This window comes from Egretta garzetta, unplaced genomic scaffold (assembly GCF_000687185.1).
Source record: "Egretta garzetta isolate BGI_Z169 unplaced genomic scaffold, ASM68718v1 scaffold36, whole genome shotgun sequence".
In the NCBI taxonomy this organism is placed as follows: Eukaryota; Metazoa; Chordata; class Aves; order Pelecaniformes; family Ardeidae; genus Egretta; species Egretta garzetta.
The window spans coordinates 858,941-877,398 of record NW_009259975.1 but is presented as its reverse complement, the minus strand read 5'-3'; the positions used below and the strand labels follow the sequence as shown (position 1 = coordinate 877,398).

The 18,458-nt window shown below is 38.5% G+C and overlaps 1 protein-coding gene across 6 annotated transcripts in view; it reads right to left on the bottom strand.

Annotated features, from left to right (window-relative positions):
- Positions 1 to 480: 480 nt before the first annotated feature.
- Positions 481 to 18,458, bottom strand: part of ATP6V1H (ATPase H+ transporting V1 subunit H) — a 48,626-nt gene continuing 30,648 nt past the window's right edge. For 5 of the 6 annotated variants that reach the window (XR_004842215.1, XR_004842216.1, XR_004842219.1 and 2 more), the window contains 4 exons: positions 16,708 to 16,809; positions 12,028 to 12,141; positions 3,754 to 6,865; positions 3,178 to 3,223 (listed from right to left, as the gene is read on the bottom strand). Coding sequence is in view for 1 of the 6 variants with exons in the window: in XM_009640349.2 (XP_009638644.1) it covers positions 3,163 to 3,223; positions 12,028 to 12,141; positions 16,708 to 16,809 (277 nt within the window). In the remaining 5 variants the exon portion in view is untranslated. Of the gene's footprint in view, positions 3,224 to 3,753; positions 6,866 to 12,027; positions 12,142 to 16,707; positions 16,810 to 18,458 lie in introns of all 6 variants that reach the window. The other variant, XM_009640349.2, reaches the window with a different exon arrangement.

The following is an 18,458-nucleotide window of genomic DNA, read 5'->3' as shown; positions in this document are numbered from 1 at the left end:
AAAGAAACCAAAATTAGGAAAATGGAGGAAAAAAGATCATAAAGAGAAGATTGATTACTCTAATTTGGAGGAAAGTAACTAAAACTCCTCACTTTAGAAGCTTTAGAAGCAAGTCAGTCATCTGGTTCATGGCAGCTAATCTCCAGTCATCTCTAAATCTTCATGTCACCAGAGGGAAGGAAGGAAGGAAGCTGCTGGCACACACTTCTCTTCCTAACACTGAGCTCTACCCACGCTGCCATCGCACAGCCCTGAGGCATTCCATCTGCCGCCGTGGCATCTGCCTACCTGCCCCATGCCAGATTTTGGGAGAATGAGGCTGAGCAAGTTAAGCAAGCTAACGCACACGTATGAATAGTAAGAACAGTGCTCAGCAGCAAAAGCTAAAGCTAATTATAATTCATCGGACAAACCCCAGATGCAGTAGAAAGATTTATGAATTAGTTGAAAGTCAACAAAAGCTTTTGGTCGAGTTTCCTGATTTCAAAGGTTGAAAGCTCCAGGACAGCTCTGCCCCATTTTCTCTCTTAGGACCATGGATCCAAGGCCTTCCATCCTCTACAGATGCAGGCATCCCATGGGATGGGAGATGGAGAATCCATAGCTGGAAGCCGCTCTGCAGCTCCCTGCTATGCCAAGATTCCCCAAGACCTCTAGGACACGGTGAACACTCCGACTCCCACAGAAATCTCAGCTCTGGCAACTTCACAGTCCAAATTACTGGCTGCACAGAAAGGTCCTCCATAACACACTCCCCCACAACGCCCAAGTTCCCAGGCTGTACAGTTTTTGGCATGCACTCCCCTAGATCACAACCTTTGAGCCACCTGAATGTTATCATCAGGGGCTGCAAATCAGACGGCTTTCAGGTTTTACAGGCACCGCAGTATCAATGCTGCACACTGGTAAGTGAAACATCACAATCATTTCTTTAAATACCACCTTCTGTCTCCAACAGATTTCTAACTAAATGGAGGAGAATGCCAGGTATCACGTAGCTTGGAAACAAACCACATAACAACAAATTAAACTACGCACAGAGTAATACTAGCAAAGCAATGGGAGAGGAGAATTTATTTGTATAGTACATGAACACAGCATTTAGATGTTTCAGGACAAGCCCGTAAGCAGTTTTGTTTCATGTTATGAATAGCTTGGTTATTTCTAGCTCCCCAAAAATAGGAGAGGTTGCCATCGGTAGCATTCATTGTCTTTACTCATACAACTCAAACCCAAATTCCCTTACCAAGCACTGCCTCAGCGTTCCCTTCAGACAAGGAAACAACACAACTTCTGGTTTTGAAGATGGGGGTATATTCCTTCCCCATTAATGCCCTGTCATGGTTCTTGTGCCCAATGTTACAGCATCTTCAAAAGTTAAGTCTTAGGCTATGCTTACATGAGCAAGAAGTGTGACATGAGAATCTGACTTGTAGAGCAAGACATGTGGTGCTAAGAATCCAGCTTTCACTCTGCATGCATTTCAAAGGGCCATTCAAAGTCTTAGCTGGTCCGGTGGACTAAACACTCACTAAGAAGCCAAGACACACAGGACGTATGTCCTGCAGTTTAGCTTTATCAGAGAAGAGCCCCATTCATGCCCTGACACCACCACATGATGCAAACTGAAGTGTGAAAAGGAGGGAAGACTCTGATTTATTTCAAGAGTATTCAACTAACCCAAGATAAAAATGGCAGCGTAGGTGCACCCTTGTTATCCCATCAGCTTCCCACTCCAACAGCATCCTTCATCACTGTGGGAGAATGCAGCCCTGAGATAACATCCATTCAGATAACCCTCACTCCAACCAAAGTCAGTTTAGTTCTTCTCAGGCTTCAGCATCTATCATCATGATACTAGCTCCAATATCAAAGCCTATGCCTCCTATATGCAGAAGTAAGCAACAATCATTAATCTACGCAATCCAATTTTAATTAAGCAGGCCAAGAAATCAAAGTGTCATCCCCTAACTGTCTTTGCTCTCTGTTGCAACCGTGGTCAAATTTTAGTTATATAAGATGAAAATTCAGACTGGGTAAGAAAAGTTTTCCCAATTTGTTTTCTTTTTACTTGCTTTTTTCTTTACTTGATGACAAAGTACCCTAAGCTTCCTCAGAGACTTGCACTGCACCAGACCACTGATGAGATTAAGTCATGTTCTCTCATTTATTTTTTTTTTTATTCTAAGAATGAATTACAAGAATACAACTGCTTAGTATTGCAAGTGCCCGGAGCCAAGCTCCTATATATGCAACAAGACTATTTTCACATGCCAATCTAGTATAATTTTTGATTTATTGATGCTTACATCTTTTTTACTATTGGGAGCTGCAAAACACAGAAAAGATGTGATAGCCGAATTATTTGGCTTTATATAAAGGAAATAAAATAGATTTAAGATGACACCAGAACCCTAACATGTACAAGTATTTTCAGTAACAAAAATACTCCATGAAATTCCAAGTTCATCAGTTACTACTCATTTGTTATTAAAAAAAAAAACCACCTTGATTTCTGATCTACAGCCTTAACACTGATGTTATACAACTTGACTAATAATCTTGAGTGTATCAGGTTTTTTTTCCCCTCATGTCCAGATTTCTCAATGTAGTCTCTAACAACAGAGAAATACTCCACCCCCCCAAAAAAACCCCAGACATTTGCTTTTATATTCAATTTTAACACTGTTTTGAGACTTGGCATACGTTTAAGTACTGATAATCAACATTTCTCAGTCTGTTGCATTTCCTACAGAACACCAAGTCAAAGCTTTATTAATTTGTCTGGAGACACATAGGGACTACTTGCTGTTCTTGGAAAATGAAAACACCGATAACCCACTAAAAGAGAACAATTTTTCTAGGTTAGTTATAACATGGAATTAATATCCTTTAATAACATTCTTTATTATGAGAATAAATACATAAAACAAATGCAATATATTAGCCACATTTCCTCATATACATTCAGAATGTAACAAGAAGCTAATAGGCATAATCATCAGAACTAGTTGAACAAACAAATTTTTACTAAGCCAACAAGACTAGAGGAAAAGCTGGGAAAGGCTAGTAGCAGGCAAAGAGCATGTGATTTCAGTGCTTCCTTGATATTAATTTGAAGACAAACATACTGTAGTTATAAGCATGAACTGATGGAATTGTTTAGCTTCGTGCAGTGGCCGTTTGAGGTTGTTCTGACTGCAGCTGCTTTCCGAGGTATTCCCTGAAATACAACAAAAAATTAGATTGAGAAACATTCTGGAGAGCAGGGAGTAGGATAGTGGTGGGAAGTATGAAGCAGAGAAAGAGGAAAAAGCTTTAGGTTTGGAATTATTCCTTCAAATAGGGTCTACTGTTGATAGTCAACTATGAGAGTACTTAAGCTTTAGGTATCCATCATCTATCCCTCTGAAAATACGGTACAAACCAAGCATCAACAAAACTGTCTGGAAAAAAGAAGCACAGTGGTAATACTTAGAAGTCCTAGCAACTGTTACGGAACACTTACAAAGCCCATGGATTTTGCTTGCTGGATATACACATTGGAAGCTGTGGTGACGTATTTAAAAGGATCTCTTCCTGTAACCCAGCTGCACGAGCACAAGTAATACCGATGGACATACCGGCAATTTAACCCATAGGCTAGCAAAACAGACACTGATTAAATAACTGTATGTTCAAGTTGGGAGACAGAAAATATATTCAAGCCAGGCCCACTGTATACCAACACTTTCTTTAAAGTGTTTTCCTCACCTGTATTTTGAAGCGCACCGAGTCACTTATTTTATACCTGTCCTCTCAACACTGGAACAAACACCTCCCAGATTCTTAGCATTTGCCTTGAGCAACAATATCTAAATTCTATGGAAAAATACTGAACAATTCTTCTGAATGTTCCCATCTTTCACTGTCTCCTGTGAAAGCAACTCAACGCTTCACAGAACCACAAAGAAGCTGGAAGAGTTCTTCAGTAATATCTGGGTTGTTGCTTGTTACAGGAAATAAACTTCAGTAATTGTACCACTGCATCAGTTGGAAGAGAGGTTTCAGGACCTGTGAAACATAGGCGTTCTTTTTGCATTGCTGATCGCACACTTAGTACCACAGTTTTTCTCAATACACAGGTATTTCAACCTACACAGGTTGAACATTAGAAGCAGATCAGAGAAATGTTCAGAATGAAGCCTTTTTTTTTTTAAAAAAAAAGGTATGTACTTTTCCCGTATTTAAAAAAAAAAAAGAAAAAAAGATCAGTTCTTATGGCACATTTCAAAAACTAGTTTTCAGTTTAGTGTCCTGTTGACCAGCTATTCCCTATGCATTACAATTCCTATCACACAATGAAGTTTAGCATCACAACTGTACCACTCAGCAGCACTTCTCAGTTTTAAAGTTAAGTATCTAGAAAAGCAAAATTCCAATAAAGTATAATGTTAACTTCAAACTCCTCTAGCAAAGAAAATAGCACATAATTTGTATGCTGAGCCATATGTCATGATTTAGCACCTTCCTTCACAGCTTTATCAGGTGTTGCTGCAGGATCACAGTATTTTAATGCTTGGGCTGCACTCATTAGATATGACTCTTGATCATAACAGGTATGTTACCACCTTCAAAGTAGAGACTCCTGATGGCACAGAAGGAAATTAGCTGCTCTCTTGCGGTTTTACAGGACTCAAAATTGTACCACCAAAATAAACAAAATTTGACAGCCATCAAAAAACAGAGCCAGCAATTTTGAAGGGCTTCCAAACTCACCAAGCCTCCTTCTGCTCCCTCAGTGTTTTGGGTTTTTTTCTGTTTCATGTCTATATGCACGTACTGATTCTAATATGTCTTCTCTGAGATCCAGCCTTGATAGCAACTGACACCTGCTGCATACACTGCTCTGCTCACAGCATCTCAAGTCTGCAAAGTTATTTATTCTTAAAGCACACATGAACCATTTTGAATGTGGAATTCCTACACAATTAATTAGAAGTAGGAAAATCAATCTAGCTAACAATCCGTGAAAGTACAACTATTGCATAGCTTACACTGGTTCAGATGCATGTTCAAGGCTTACTAAAATCAAACTATAGTACAGTGTATTCAGCAAGAAGGCTCTGAGGCCTCTGAGAAGGCAGAACAACTCAAACCTGGAGCTATGTTAATATTTGGTTCCTGAAATACAATACTAACATGTCAACTGCTAGATCAGAAATTAGAACACTGCATATTTTAATATATTATTTTATATATAATATATACTAGATATATTTTTAATATCCAATATATATTTTTTATACATTACATGCACTGCTCTTCACAGAAGTAAATAGAAGTAGTAGAGCTATGAAAGTAGTAAACTAATAAACAAAGAGACATCTTCCTAGAGAGCTGGGCTGGAAAGACTGCCCAAGGTGGAGTGCTACCACACAGGAACACTGCAGTTCTCTTCTGTCGCTTGTTTGCTGAATACAGTTTTCTTCCCTGACCCAGTGTATTAATGCAATAAGAAGTATCTCAAGAAAAAAAAAAAGGTGTTAAAGATTATGAAGTATTTATTATACCAATGCAGACCATAAGTAGTGCTGAAGATAAGCCAGCACAACCAACCAACAAAAACAAAGAAACAAATGTAAGCAACAGAATCAAAGCTACTTTGACCAAACAGTTTGGGCCTCACCACACTATCAAATTGAAGTTTTTATGAATTATCTTTTCAGTGGAATCATGGTGATTTTCACCATGTATCTCCTTGACCTACACATGTGGCCTTAGATCTCAAGAGAGAGGAGGTATTGCAAAAATATCTGCAATTCACAATACTTGGTGTAACAGACTCCACTTAATGCAGAGAGGTAGAATAAAAGCAAACTGTTAAGATGAATAGCACCTAGGACATTTTTTCACCTTAATTATTCACAGTAAAGAGATGTTCGACATTCTGATGTGCACACTAGAACTAAACAGCCTGAATGATTGAGCAGAGGGATTATAAACATTACATGAAAGTTGGGTTGGGTTTTTTTTAAAATGGATCCTGTCTTCCACTGAATGCAATAATATTAATAGACAATCTACAGATTATCTCCTGATCACTGAAAACATTGCTCATAGCATGGTTTACAGTCCTCCTTATGATGTGAAATGCAAAATTAATGTGTGTCTTCAGACTGAGATGCTGCAAGAACCTCCTTTTCACTCAGCAGTTTGAGACTTTAAACCTTCAGAGAGGTTTTGTCCGTTCTTTGGAAGAGTAATTCTAGACTTCCAGTTCACAACTTTACATACAAGCTATAAAGAAACAGCAGATCAATGAGCTCCTATTACAAGGCTATTACTCAAATATTTTATTAGATTTTGAAAGAAAAACCTATGAAATTCCATTCAATATATGCCCTTCTATTAGGGAGACAAGGTATAAGTTATTTTTCACTTATAAGATGCGCTATGAATGCATGAAGTATTTAATCAGAATATTTAGTTGTCACAATGAACAGCAAGCAAAATGCTTTCAACACAAGAGCTTTAAGTTTGCATGGAATATTTCAGAATGACTGACGTAGACCATACTTAACTGAATTTTCCTATCAGGAAATCTAATCTTTAAAGTAACACTAATCAGAATTGAAACTATAAAAAAAGTTACTACTTTGATGACATGCTTTTTCAGCATAGCACATGAAAAATGAACAATTGGAAAAAAGAAAATGCAAACTGAGCAGGATGTTCTATATTTACCGAATATTTGTTCCACGTTAACAGAAGCTCTAGAAATATTAAAGTTCGTTTTACAGACAGTGCAGATCTCATGACAGAAAACACGATTGCAGTGTGAAATCCCAGAAAGCATGTGCACAATACAAAGCACAGTCCCCACCTGTATGGAATGAAGTTTTACAAGAATACATATTTATGTTCAAATAAAAAGACAGAGCACTCATAGTCATATCAAATGTGCCTACAACTTATTGGATTTTTGCCTGGTGTCTCATTCTAGCTAGGAACTGTCCTCTTAAAAAAAATACTAATTTTTATCAGGGACACAGTCTGTCTTCTCAAACTTTTCAGTTAACTTCTGTTAACTACTAAAAAGGAATTGTATTGACGATTAAGGCTAAGAAACAAGATAAGTAAATAGAGTGGATTGCATTATCATGTAGGCGTTGTTTCCTAGATTTAAGTCCACGCTATTAAGCATTACATGTCTGAGTGGTGGGACAGGGAAAAAAAAAAAAAAAAAGAGAGGGGGTGTAAGCTTCACAGCTGCCAGTTAACTATCATAACACCTTGCACTTCTCACTTCCAAAAGCAAGCAAGGTACAGAAGCTATCTTAGGAGATACATGGGCTTTGGAAAACAAGTTTATACCAGAGAATTATACCAGAGAATAGTGACAAGTGCTGAATATTCCATGCTAATTCTATAGAACAACAGCTTCTGAATATAGCCTACTGCAAATCCTAGGCAGCTTCACATTTTTTAATGTGTCTCTGCATAACTAGTTATTTTAAAGGATGGAAAGCAAGTAATTTTGTCTGGGATGTGCACTCTGAAAATCATATATGAATCTGTTGCATATTCAAAGCTTATCTGAATATGTTGTGTCATTCAGTACACCATTTATTAATTTTACTTCAATACCATACTTGATTGTGCATCAATGACACATCCTAACTCCCATTGTTTAGCATCCTCCAGGATACTCGTACTCTCCATGTTGGTATCAATTCACTGAATGGCAGTTTATTCTAAAAGTCTGTCTGTTTAAAGGTTTTTAGCTCAGAGCCTGCACAGGTAAAAGGACCCGGGGGAGATGAGGCATCATACCTGAACCCAGAGGTAAGAGACGCAATCCCTCACTAACAGCAGCTCACTACTAAAGCGTAAGCAGAAAGGTGGGGCAACACAGTCCAGGAGTTTAGTCAATGGCAGCAAATGCCAAAAGATGCTATGAGTTCTGCTATTACCCCAGAGGAAAAATAAATGAGTTTGCAGCTGGATCCACCATTGTTTCAGTAGCACTTGTATGAACTTTTGACCTACAGAGGTTAAACCACTGCATTTTACTTTACACTTGCGAGCACAAAGAGCACACATGCTCTATGTCTGCACATCTCAGCTAGACTGGATGTTTTAACAACTGTCTCTTATTTCCGACCTCTAGTCACCAACTCCCAACAGCACTGCTGCTGACAGAGCAAGAAAAACAGTAATATGCTGCACTTACTACACAAGTCATGAGCAAACTTCCCTGGGCCTAACCCTGCTAGAAGACAATCAAGTGGTGGAAACAAATGCACTATGATCAGTAAATAGATTGCACATTAAATGCAGAACATCTGAAATTCACCTAGTTCTTCATCTAGCTCTAGAATAGAAGTAATAGAAGGCTGGAATTAACCCCTTTTGAATGAAGCCAGGAGACTATAGGTTCACAAATCTTAAAGGCAGGAGATTATTCCCACCACTCAACTGCAGGCACTGAAGCTGCTCTGCACTGCCCTGAAAAACAAGCTGCTTCTCTCCATCGTCCGTAGAAGGAACTTGGGCTTCTAACTGTAGGTGCTTTGAGTCACAACATCCCATCCCTGAAGTTCAGTAAAATGTTGTGCTGTGAAGCACAGAAAAGGCACATGCTTCATCTGTAAAGATTAACATACTGGGTTTCTTTAAAGTGATATATGTAAGTGCTGTCAGTTTAGAACTTAACAATTTGATTCTTTTAAAGTGTGCATCATTAAAAGCATCGTTCCAACAAGCATTAGGTTCCCAAAGCCAGTTCCTAATATTAAAATGGTCAGGTTGGGTATTGCCTCTGAACACCAGCAAAGGAGGTTACGTTTCTCATACATAGTTAAAGCAGAAATTAAACAGGACACAAAAATCTGCACCATCATTGCCATGCTGAACTCCCCCATCTGCCAATAACAGGTTTTTACCATCAGCATGGGGTGCTGGAACTAATACAGTTAGTTCAAGTGAGATTAACACACAGGATAAATTACCATTTAAAGATGTTAAGTGATGCTAAAAAGATACCTTCGCTCCCTGCTTCATCAAGTGCATGCTCATTTAACATGCAAATGCAACTGGAATATTTCACCTGAACTTACCTCATCTGAAAAGCTGACAGCAGTCACTGCTTTTGCCAACCTAGTTTCACCATTAAACAGAATGCGTGACAGTCTGATTTACCCATTTATCCCTGACTTAAAAACCCCTAAGGAAAAGCCAGTTGAGCAGCCTGTAATGAACTACTCAAGTTACTTAGGAGTTAATTGTCTCCAAGTTATTAGCAGTCTAATGATACAGCTGCATTTTAAGCAGAATGCCACTTCAGCTGCCCCACTGACACTCCCTCAGTTCGGGTACCAGTTTTCCTTACTCTGCTGCTTCAGGCACAGCACTTGCACCAAGCCTCTACCTGACAGAACAAGCCAGGTTGAGGCTTGCTTGTTTTATTATTTTTTCTTATTTCATATTTCTTATGCTTATTTTCTCATCCTTCTCCCAGTTAGCCTCCAGATCTAGGAAGACTTGACTACCTCTGTCACGCATGCATCTCATAGTAACGCAGAGTTGTTCCATGCCAGTTAAATTCAAGGAAAAAAGCAATTGCTTTGCATGAAATAACTGTAATTCCAAAACACATGGAAGAAAGGGGGAAAACAATTATTGTTTCCCCAGCTCTGAAGAGCAAGGTAAGCAAAACCTTGAAGTTGCTGAGTAATCCATCTTATGACAAAGCAAATCTAAATAAGGAGGCACTATGCAGCAGTCGGGGGACTGCTCTCTCTTCTCCCCACACAAGCTATGAAGCAGAAGAGCTCCTGACACACATCAAAAGCCAGATCTATGCAAAGACAGATCTCGCTTGCCCTATACAAATGATGAGTCATTTCCTTAGCTCAAGCTATCTGATGCCCATTCCAGGGGGAACACTACTTTGGCAAATAGAAGCCAAAGACAATGTATCCCAGAGGCTTGTTCCAGTAAGAATTAAACAAGAACATATTCCCTACAGAGTTGACAATATGAATGTGAAAGTGGCACTAACTTAAACAGATCCTTTTTATTGACACCTCTGAAGATCTGAAACTAGATGTAATTGCAATCTTCCTCAGTCTCAAGTCTACAGGTTCACAAACTGTGAAAAACAGGCACAGAAATGTTCATGCCATTAAAAAAACAAGACAAATCTAGAAGACCAGATGTGACATTTTTAAAATTCATATGCTTAAATTGAAAATGAGAAAAAGCCAGGTTAGGCATCCAGAAAAACTTTTACTACTAGTGAGGTTTGTGCTGGAGAAATACCAGAGTTTTATATTTTTATTACCAGATTTTCAAGACATCAGAATACACATGAAATAAGAGCTGTTTCCCCTGCAGAAGGTAAATTCAGTAACTACTCTAAAATTTCTATTTAGCTATAGCCGGTTTACAATACTCAGAATATTTCAAATATATCAGAACAGCACAGTGAGAAATGAAGCATATCACCAAACTGAGAAGCAAGTATATTTTAGTGCAACATACAATACTGCCGCCAAAAATTAGGTTGCACATGACCACACATTTAGTCTCCATCTCCACACACCCACAAATCCAATGTGATTTACCAAAGTACTCCTTGTGGGGAATGTTAACTCTGGACTGGTCATAGTAGGTTATTTAAACGTGTGATCCTCTGCTCTAGAAGGTTCCCACAGTATGAGAGAGCAAGGAAGCAGGATAAAATGAATATTATAACACACACGAGAGTTAAAATCTGTATTGTTCAGAAGAAAAGGGGGAAAGCTAGAAAATACACTGCAGGGAGAGGGAACAGGAGCTTTTTGTCAGCCTTGCTAGCCTGTCTTCTAGAGCAAGTAGGTGACTTAAAGAACCTGTCTGAATGTGCTTGATAAACCTTGTTTCCCTACCACCTCCACACTGTTAGCACCATCACTACTCAGCCTTTTAAAAAAGATCACATTGTGTCAGAAGCGAAAAAACTGGCAGAAGTTACAGGGACTTGCAAGCACCAAGCCTTTCAGAAATAAAGGCTTGTTTAATTCAAAACAAAATTAGTTGTTTGTATCTCAACATCTATGTTCCAATGTATTCAGATGTACTGTTGCAATTTATCTTTCTCTAAAGCAATGCCAAATTGGAAACACGAGCTTTGGTGAAATCATAATTAATAATCACATTAAGAATTCCTAATTAGTATTTTTAACTCTCCGTGCTTTATGCTTAGCATACCTAATGAGTTTGGCAAAGTTATTATGTGAACAGTGAAGTTGTTCAGAACTTCAGCCCTTCAACACTTCACTATAAGGGTCCTGTGGCCTGTCAGAAAAGCATCATCATCCAGTAAGTAATGTGGCAGAAACACCAGGACTTCAGGGGTTTTACTAGAGAACTAGCCAAACAATGACAGAAAAAAAACCTCACTTTAAATATATTCTCAGCAATTGATGAAAGAGATACCAGTGACTGATTTTCAACTTCATCTAAGCAACCAGCCCATAAGCTTCTGCTACTCCAAGAGCTCAAGAAAAATTGTACTTGCACCCCTTAAAATGGCAACAGAAAAAAATAACAGTGTGGAACGGGGGAAAGGACCAGGTAGCAAAGAACAATGCAAAAGAATGGTCATTTGGGAGCTACTGATTCCTTCAGCTGAGATCAACTAAACTTGCTAAAAAACCTACACACATCGTTAGCATTTTGAAGACTGTTTTGCAAGCCTAAATTACAGCTCGTATTAAATATTAAGCAGTTCAAATAAGTTAAAGTTTATTGTTTGAGTGAATTACTCATGTGACATTCAGTCATGGAAGGTCAAGCTACTCAATTCAACTGCAACAAAAATATACAGAAAAACTAGCTATGATCTTGCACATCAGCATCGTCTTGCTCTATCATTTAAAAACTGCAGTCTTACCATATTAAAACATTATTCCCCCCTTAAAGAAATCTACTGTCTTGAATCTTCCCTCCACAGCCCAATATTTCTTACTGTTAGTAGTATGTTAAATGATCTTCACATACCAGTTGTGAACCATCAGCTTCTGCACAGCCAGTAGTGCATTATAACGAACTTGTTGGTCTTCATGATGCATGTGGTTCATTACCAGCTGTTTACCACCAAGTTGTTCAATCACTCTGAAAGAGAAGAAGGGAGAAGATCTCTTGACATTACTTCGGCTTCTGGTTAGCTATCCTCTCCAACCACTTCATGTTCAGGTCATTAAGATGTTAAGTTTAAGTCACATAATATTTATTTTATTAAAATTATTTATTTCCTAACACATACATCTTATCTGACACGTTATAAATGCAGATCTCTCATACTAACTATAAAAAAGTTACTTTTTTTTTTTAATAATTGACAACATCAGAAAGCATTTGTACTTAACTCTTGTTTGCTACCAACTACCTACTTCCATAAATTTTGAAATAAACAACAATCAAGGAAGGAACCCTTTCCAGAGAGGGTTCTCTATTTACCCAGCTTGCTAAAGAACTCAATAGTGGCTTGACAATAGCGGCTTGACAGGGTTGGGCACTACCAATTATTATTTAGAAAGAGGTAGTACCCTCCCCTCCATAAACTGATGATAACCAGGTCACTCCATTTTTTGCAGGAATAACCCCCCAATCCAGTCCAGCACTGCCTAATTCAGAAAAAATGCTTGCAATCACACCAACACCTATTAAACCAGCCACTTGGTACTCCTCAAAGCGCTTTTTGCCATTCAGACTATACCAGAGACACAGCTATTCTTGCACAAGATGCAGAACTGTCTGCTAAGTTACCATTTCCAGAAAAATGGTAAGTTTGAACCGCATCTTTCACTACAAGCTTCACCACAGTAGTCAGCCATAGCTTTTTAATAGCTATAGCAAATCCCACATGAAATACTGATGAAACCTTGTATCACATGTCATGAAGATATTTCAAAAAAAAAAAATATCACCATCCGGATGGCTGTCTACATGCAGACTTTTGGTCTGTCATAACAAAGTTTGGAGAGAATTTGCAAGGAATATATAAGCTGATTACTCACTGACTTGCATATGTTTGTTACATCGATTCTCTCACAGGTCACCGAGTAGTTAAACATAATACCCTGTGAAGAGGCTATCATTTGCATTACTCTTAACCCAATGCTATCCTGCCACTTGAAGCTTGCATTAGCTGTCTGCTTTTATTACTGTTCTTTTCATGGCCAAATTAATGCATTACTGCTGCACAATACAACATGGTTTTGTAAACTGCAGAACAGTATAAAGATATAGTGTGGAGATGAAAAAGAGAATTTCCATTTCATTTTATAACTCAGCCAAAACCATTCTGGGGACCACAGGGAATATTATTTCCCAACAGTATTAAAACACATAAGGATGTTTCATACAACAGGACTGCATTCAGAAGAGTGCAATTGTTTTAAGCTGGAAAATCCTTACCACGAATTCAAGAAGTTATTAGTAATGTAACAGATTCAAAAAAACCTTTTATGCCTGCCTTAGGCTGCCTCACATTTTTAATCATGAGTTAAATACAAAACCACTGCACACAAAGACAAGACTATGAAACACAAGATTTTTTTTCCTCATTACAGGACTGACTTAAACACTGAATTTTCAGGAATTGAAAGGAGGCAAAAAAAAGGCATTAAACTCAAAAGTTTCCTTACGCTAGGAGCACGCAAAAAACAAAATGTAAAGTTAAAATCCCATAATCACAAACGGAAATAGATTATTTCAGATGACAGTACATCACTGAAATTATGGCTGAGAATATGAAGAGACAAAGAACGGCATCACCATTCTTGCATAACACTGCCTACTGGTACAAATCACTTCCCAGACGTGTTTTAGACCAAGAGGCAAGCAATTGTGGGGAAGGTTCACAGTGAATTCTGCTCTTTCAAGTTCCAAACCTGCTTCAAACACTACTTCTAATTCTGTTTTCCCTCTCCTCAACTTCTGCTTACTTTACAGCAGTAATAGAGCCCAGTGGGCCAGTTACAGTATATGCACATCTTCTGCAGGGACTGTTCCCCATAATAATAGTACACTAAGCCAAAACAGTGGCAATTCAAACGAGTTTCTGGATGCTGAAGAGCCAGATTTTAACATGACCCATTTAAAGGGAGAAAGAGGAAACAGAACTTGAAGACAAATGAGAACAGTTTAGACAGTTATAGCAGAAAATATTAATACAAAATCCATGCTACGTAGCTACCAAGGTGAAAGAGGGAATGCAATTAAGCTGCTTCTAAATCACAAACTAAAGAAGGGAATGGCTCTAGGTGTCAATATTGTACATGCAAAACATAAACCCCATGTTCATGGCATTCAGCTGATTGAAAGTGTTGATCTTACATAGCAGTATCCCTTGGGCCACACAGAAGTTGTACTGCAGGCCAATGTTCAGCCTGCATTTATTTTCGGTTATGGAAAACACGAATGCCGTACTTTATTTCTGCTCCTACACTGTCAGAAAACACTTGCTAGTGAGCCTCATTAGAAGCCCACAGTGCTATTGCCTTGAGAAGTTGGCCCACAATGTGCAATTTTAAAGGCAAGTTAAAATTATTTATGCTGGCCACATTAGAGCCAAGCAAAAAAGCGGTATTTAGTTTAACAAACATTTTCTTGTGTCAGACAAAGGGAAAGGTTAGCCAGAACTGTAACTCTAGGTCTCCGCTGTGTGCGGCAGGTAAACTCAAGAAGCTTTAGGTTCTAATTCACCTTTGCAACCTTTGAAGGCTGAAGGATAATGCAGTTAAGAGTTGAGGATAAACGCTTAAAGGAAACAAAAGCATTTAAGACATTTGAATTATCTTACTCTTCTAAACCAAGGAATAGCATCCATTCTCAAAGTGAGTCATGCAATAGGAGTGTGAAATGCCAACCAGGCATGGCAGCAGTAAACAACTATGTATCAAAAAAAAATATCACAGTAAGAAATGGACCATTATGTGGGAACTGACACAGTCCTTTGGTACTTTAAGCTTTTAGTCCTAAAATTGCTGAAGTCATACTTAGTAAGAAAACACTGGATTACAAAGGAAATTCTTTAAAAGAAAGAGATTGAGGCATTTCAGTTTGTCCGTCAGAACAGAAAGCTAAATAAGCCAACTCTGTAAGCAGAAAGCAGCTGAAGTATTAGAACTTGATATAAGAATGTGGGCTAGAAGAGTGTCTAGGACACCACTTATTTGCTGAGGACCACTCCTTTTGAAGGTTGACGCACTTCTGTGTAGGTTTAACAGCCTGGGAGCTGCGCAGAGCTGTGGTCTCACCAGCAGTACATTTTCCCAACTGCAGAGATACAGGTCCCATTTATCCACTCATCCAACTTCATAGCTTTGGTCCAGCAACTGCATGGCCATATTAGCCCAAGCGTTATGCCCCATTTGGGTAGATGTGTGCAAGCTGTTTAAAGATTATGGCAAATGCCTAATAAAACGGCTTCAGACAAAGGGCTGCTCAAAGCAGGAGCAACTATGAGTCCTTCAGCTTTGCCACGTCCAGGCAGCAGTATAAGTTTCCACCTTATTTTAGGCTATCTTGCCTACCCTCCAGATACCAGTTGTCACAAGTCTCTTTTGGAAGACACAGGAGCTAATTAGCAAATACACAGCACTGCTCAGTGTAAGTGGTACGCGCTGCACACCTCTGACCTTTCTTAGTGGGCTTAGAAAACAGTTAATTTGTTCCAGTAATCTAAAAATATCTTCAGTTCAAGTTCCTTACAAGACTACAAGGGCTATGAGTCTTTCTATAGTGAACAAATCTATCTAGCATATATATATGGCATGAAGTTTCAGTCTGTTGTTCATGATTCTACTACTGTCGAGACAGCAGTCTGCACAAGAAGTGTTCATGAAATTCCCAAAAAGCCTAGCAGACCATTCTCATCTTCCCCATTAAACCCTATGCAGAAACAGACCACTCCTTTGCTACAAAATGAATGATGAGCATGATCCTTGCAAAAACCAAAGGCTCCTTTCTCCTTCAGTGGTCTCTACCTTAGAGATGCAATTAATCAGCAAAACATCTTTCCTCACAGGGTTTTTTTTTTTTAAAAAAAAAAAAGCAAGAAAATATAGCAAAGTCTGTCTGTATATTTTGACAGGAATTCGGGTATATGATTAACATTAACACTTTCACCAAAATGCATATTTGTGTAGCTAAAAGAAAACATTCTAAAATAGAAGAGTGATAACTGAATCTGTGCTAACATCACTGAAATCACAATAGTAATTGTTTGTGAGAAAGATCTTGTCTCAGTAGTCTTAAGTCACAAAATAGACTTAATCATTGTTGAAATACTCCGTCCCTACTGCAAGTCCAATAATTACAGTCCAATAGTCATAACAGAGGGTACAAATGATAGGTTGATCAAATTCATGATAGCTCTTCTATTTTCTCCTGGTGCATGTCTTCTGCTTTAATCTAAACAACTTACTCAAGACTTCTTTAGACATAGGTTCCCTCCACTGTTAAGAGACACTAAAATATATTAAGTCAAAGATCTAGTTCTTATTTTCTCATCTGATCTAGTTTGTGTTTTCTAACCTTCCTAGTGAATTAAACTTAAGCATAACCTGCAATCCCTATGTAGCATATTTTAATATAAACGAGAAAAAGAGCTACAGGCAAAGTATATACTCGAGCTAGTCTCTTGAGTAAGAAAAACACTGGCAACTTTCTTACCGTTTCCCACGTGGATAGTGTCGCACATATTCTCCCACATCATGAGCAGCTACAGCCAGCACTTGTGGGTCATCAGAAACCTCCAGAAGTTTTGTCAGGATTCTGGGAAAGGATTGGAAACAGTCAAGTCCCAGATTTTGGGTTGGGGTTTTTTGGGGGTTTGTTCTGGGTTGTCTTTGTTGTTGTTCTTTTAAATCACCGATAACTTAAAAGAACAAAGCCCGTAACCATAAAAATACTTTACAAGTCATCCAAATTGCACAGCTAGAATAAAACTTTCTCCAAACATGCAGTTGCACTTAAAACAATGGAGAGCCTGCCCTAATTATCAGAATTATTAAAAGCATTCACTAGCGTGAGCTTAATGAGCCACAACTACAAATACCTATACCTAAGGTTTACAAAGTATGTCCTTTTTTTATACGTTGGCCTCAAGACCAACAATTTTGAGTTCAAGATAATCTGTACTAACACAACCTAGGAATAGTTATAGACTGGGACAGGGGTGGGACACAAACACAAAGCCTACACAAGGCCAAAAGATGCTGCTGCTTCTGTTATACCACAAACCCCAGTCATGCTTGCATGCTGTTTCCCAGCTCCTGCACTATGGATTCAGAAAGCAGTAAGGCCACATTGCTCATGGCACAGCAAGGGGGGTATGAGAAGCCTGCATCTATCAGTCTTCCCCCAACTCTATTCCTCCCCTCACCTTACAACAGTAGCCTTGCTCAGTGCAGGACAGAAGGACAAAAAGGGCAGAATTGTGTGCAGAATATTGTTATACAGAGTCATTTAGAGATGAAAAGGCATCCCAGTGGTTGAAAACAAAGCAGCACACCAAGCTTTGTTCCGTGCAACTGTGAACTTCTCTCAGTTGAAGACCATCAACTTCATCTCAAAAACATCACTCGTTCAGTCAACTGTTGTGGTCTAAAAAGCAGTTCTGTCCTAACTCAAAGACTGAGGTGATGAAAGGTATTCCTTGTAATTGACTCCAATTTCACATATTAGTTATTTTGTTAGCATGAACAGAAATACAGAGCTGTAAGAATCAGAAGACAGTTTCTCAACTCTTAATATTGTCTGCATTTTTGAATTAAGTATTTTAGTCAGTTTTAGTGGAAAACAGCTACCAGTAACACCATTCTTTCGCCAGCAATGAGGAGGGGGGAAAATGACACAAATATGAAGGTTAGGTACTAATAAGCTTAAAAGGTTAAACATACAGATCACTGGAAAATTAGATTAATCTACACTTAGCGAGATGACAAACGTGTTCTAATCACAGAAAGTTAGTAACAAGTTGAAACAGTTTGGTAGGTTAAAAATTCAATTGGAGTTAAAAAAAAGAACATTCTGGTAAAATTAAATCACTGCAGCCACTGCCTCCCTACAGGCCAGAAAGTGACAGATGAAGCACTTCTCATTTTAAAAGAACGCCTGATTTGGACAAGAAGTAGGAGCAGAAACTCATCAGAAGACACTGAAGATCCATACATCATTGTTGAACAAAATACGAGTCCAGCATCACTTGCTTAAGTCAATAATGGCAGGAGGCAGGAAAAAAAAGTATGTTTAACAGTAAGCTTAAGTATATTAGAGTTAGAAAACAAGCAAGCTGGCAAATAAGGGAAAACAAAATTACGTGGCTTGAAGCAAAGAAAGGATTGTCTGTCAAATGCCTTACAATGCAGAAGAGAAGTTCTGAGGTGCAAGAATCTCCCCGGCACACTGGGAGGATGGGGGGC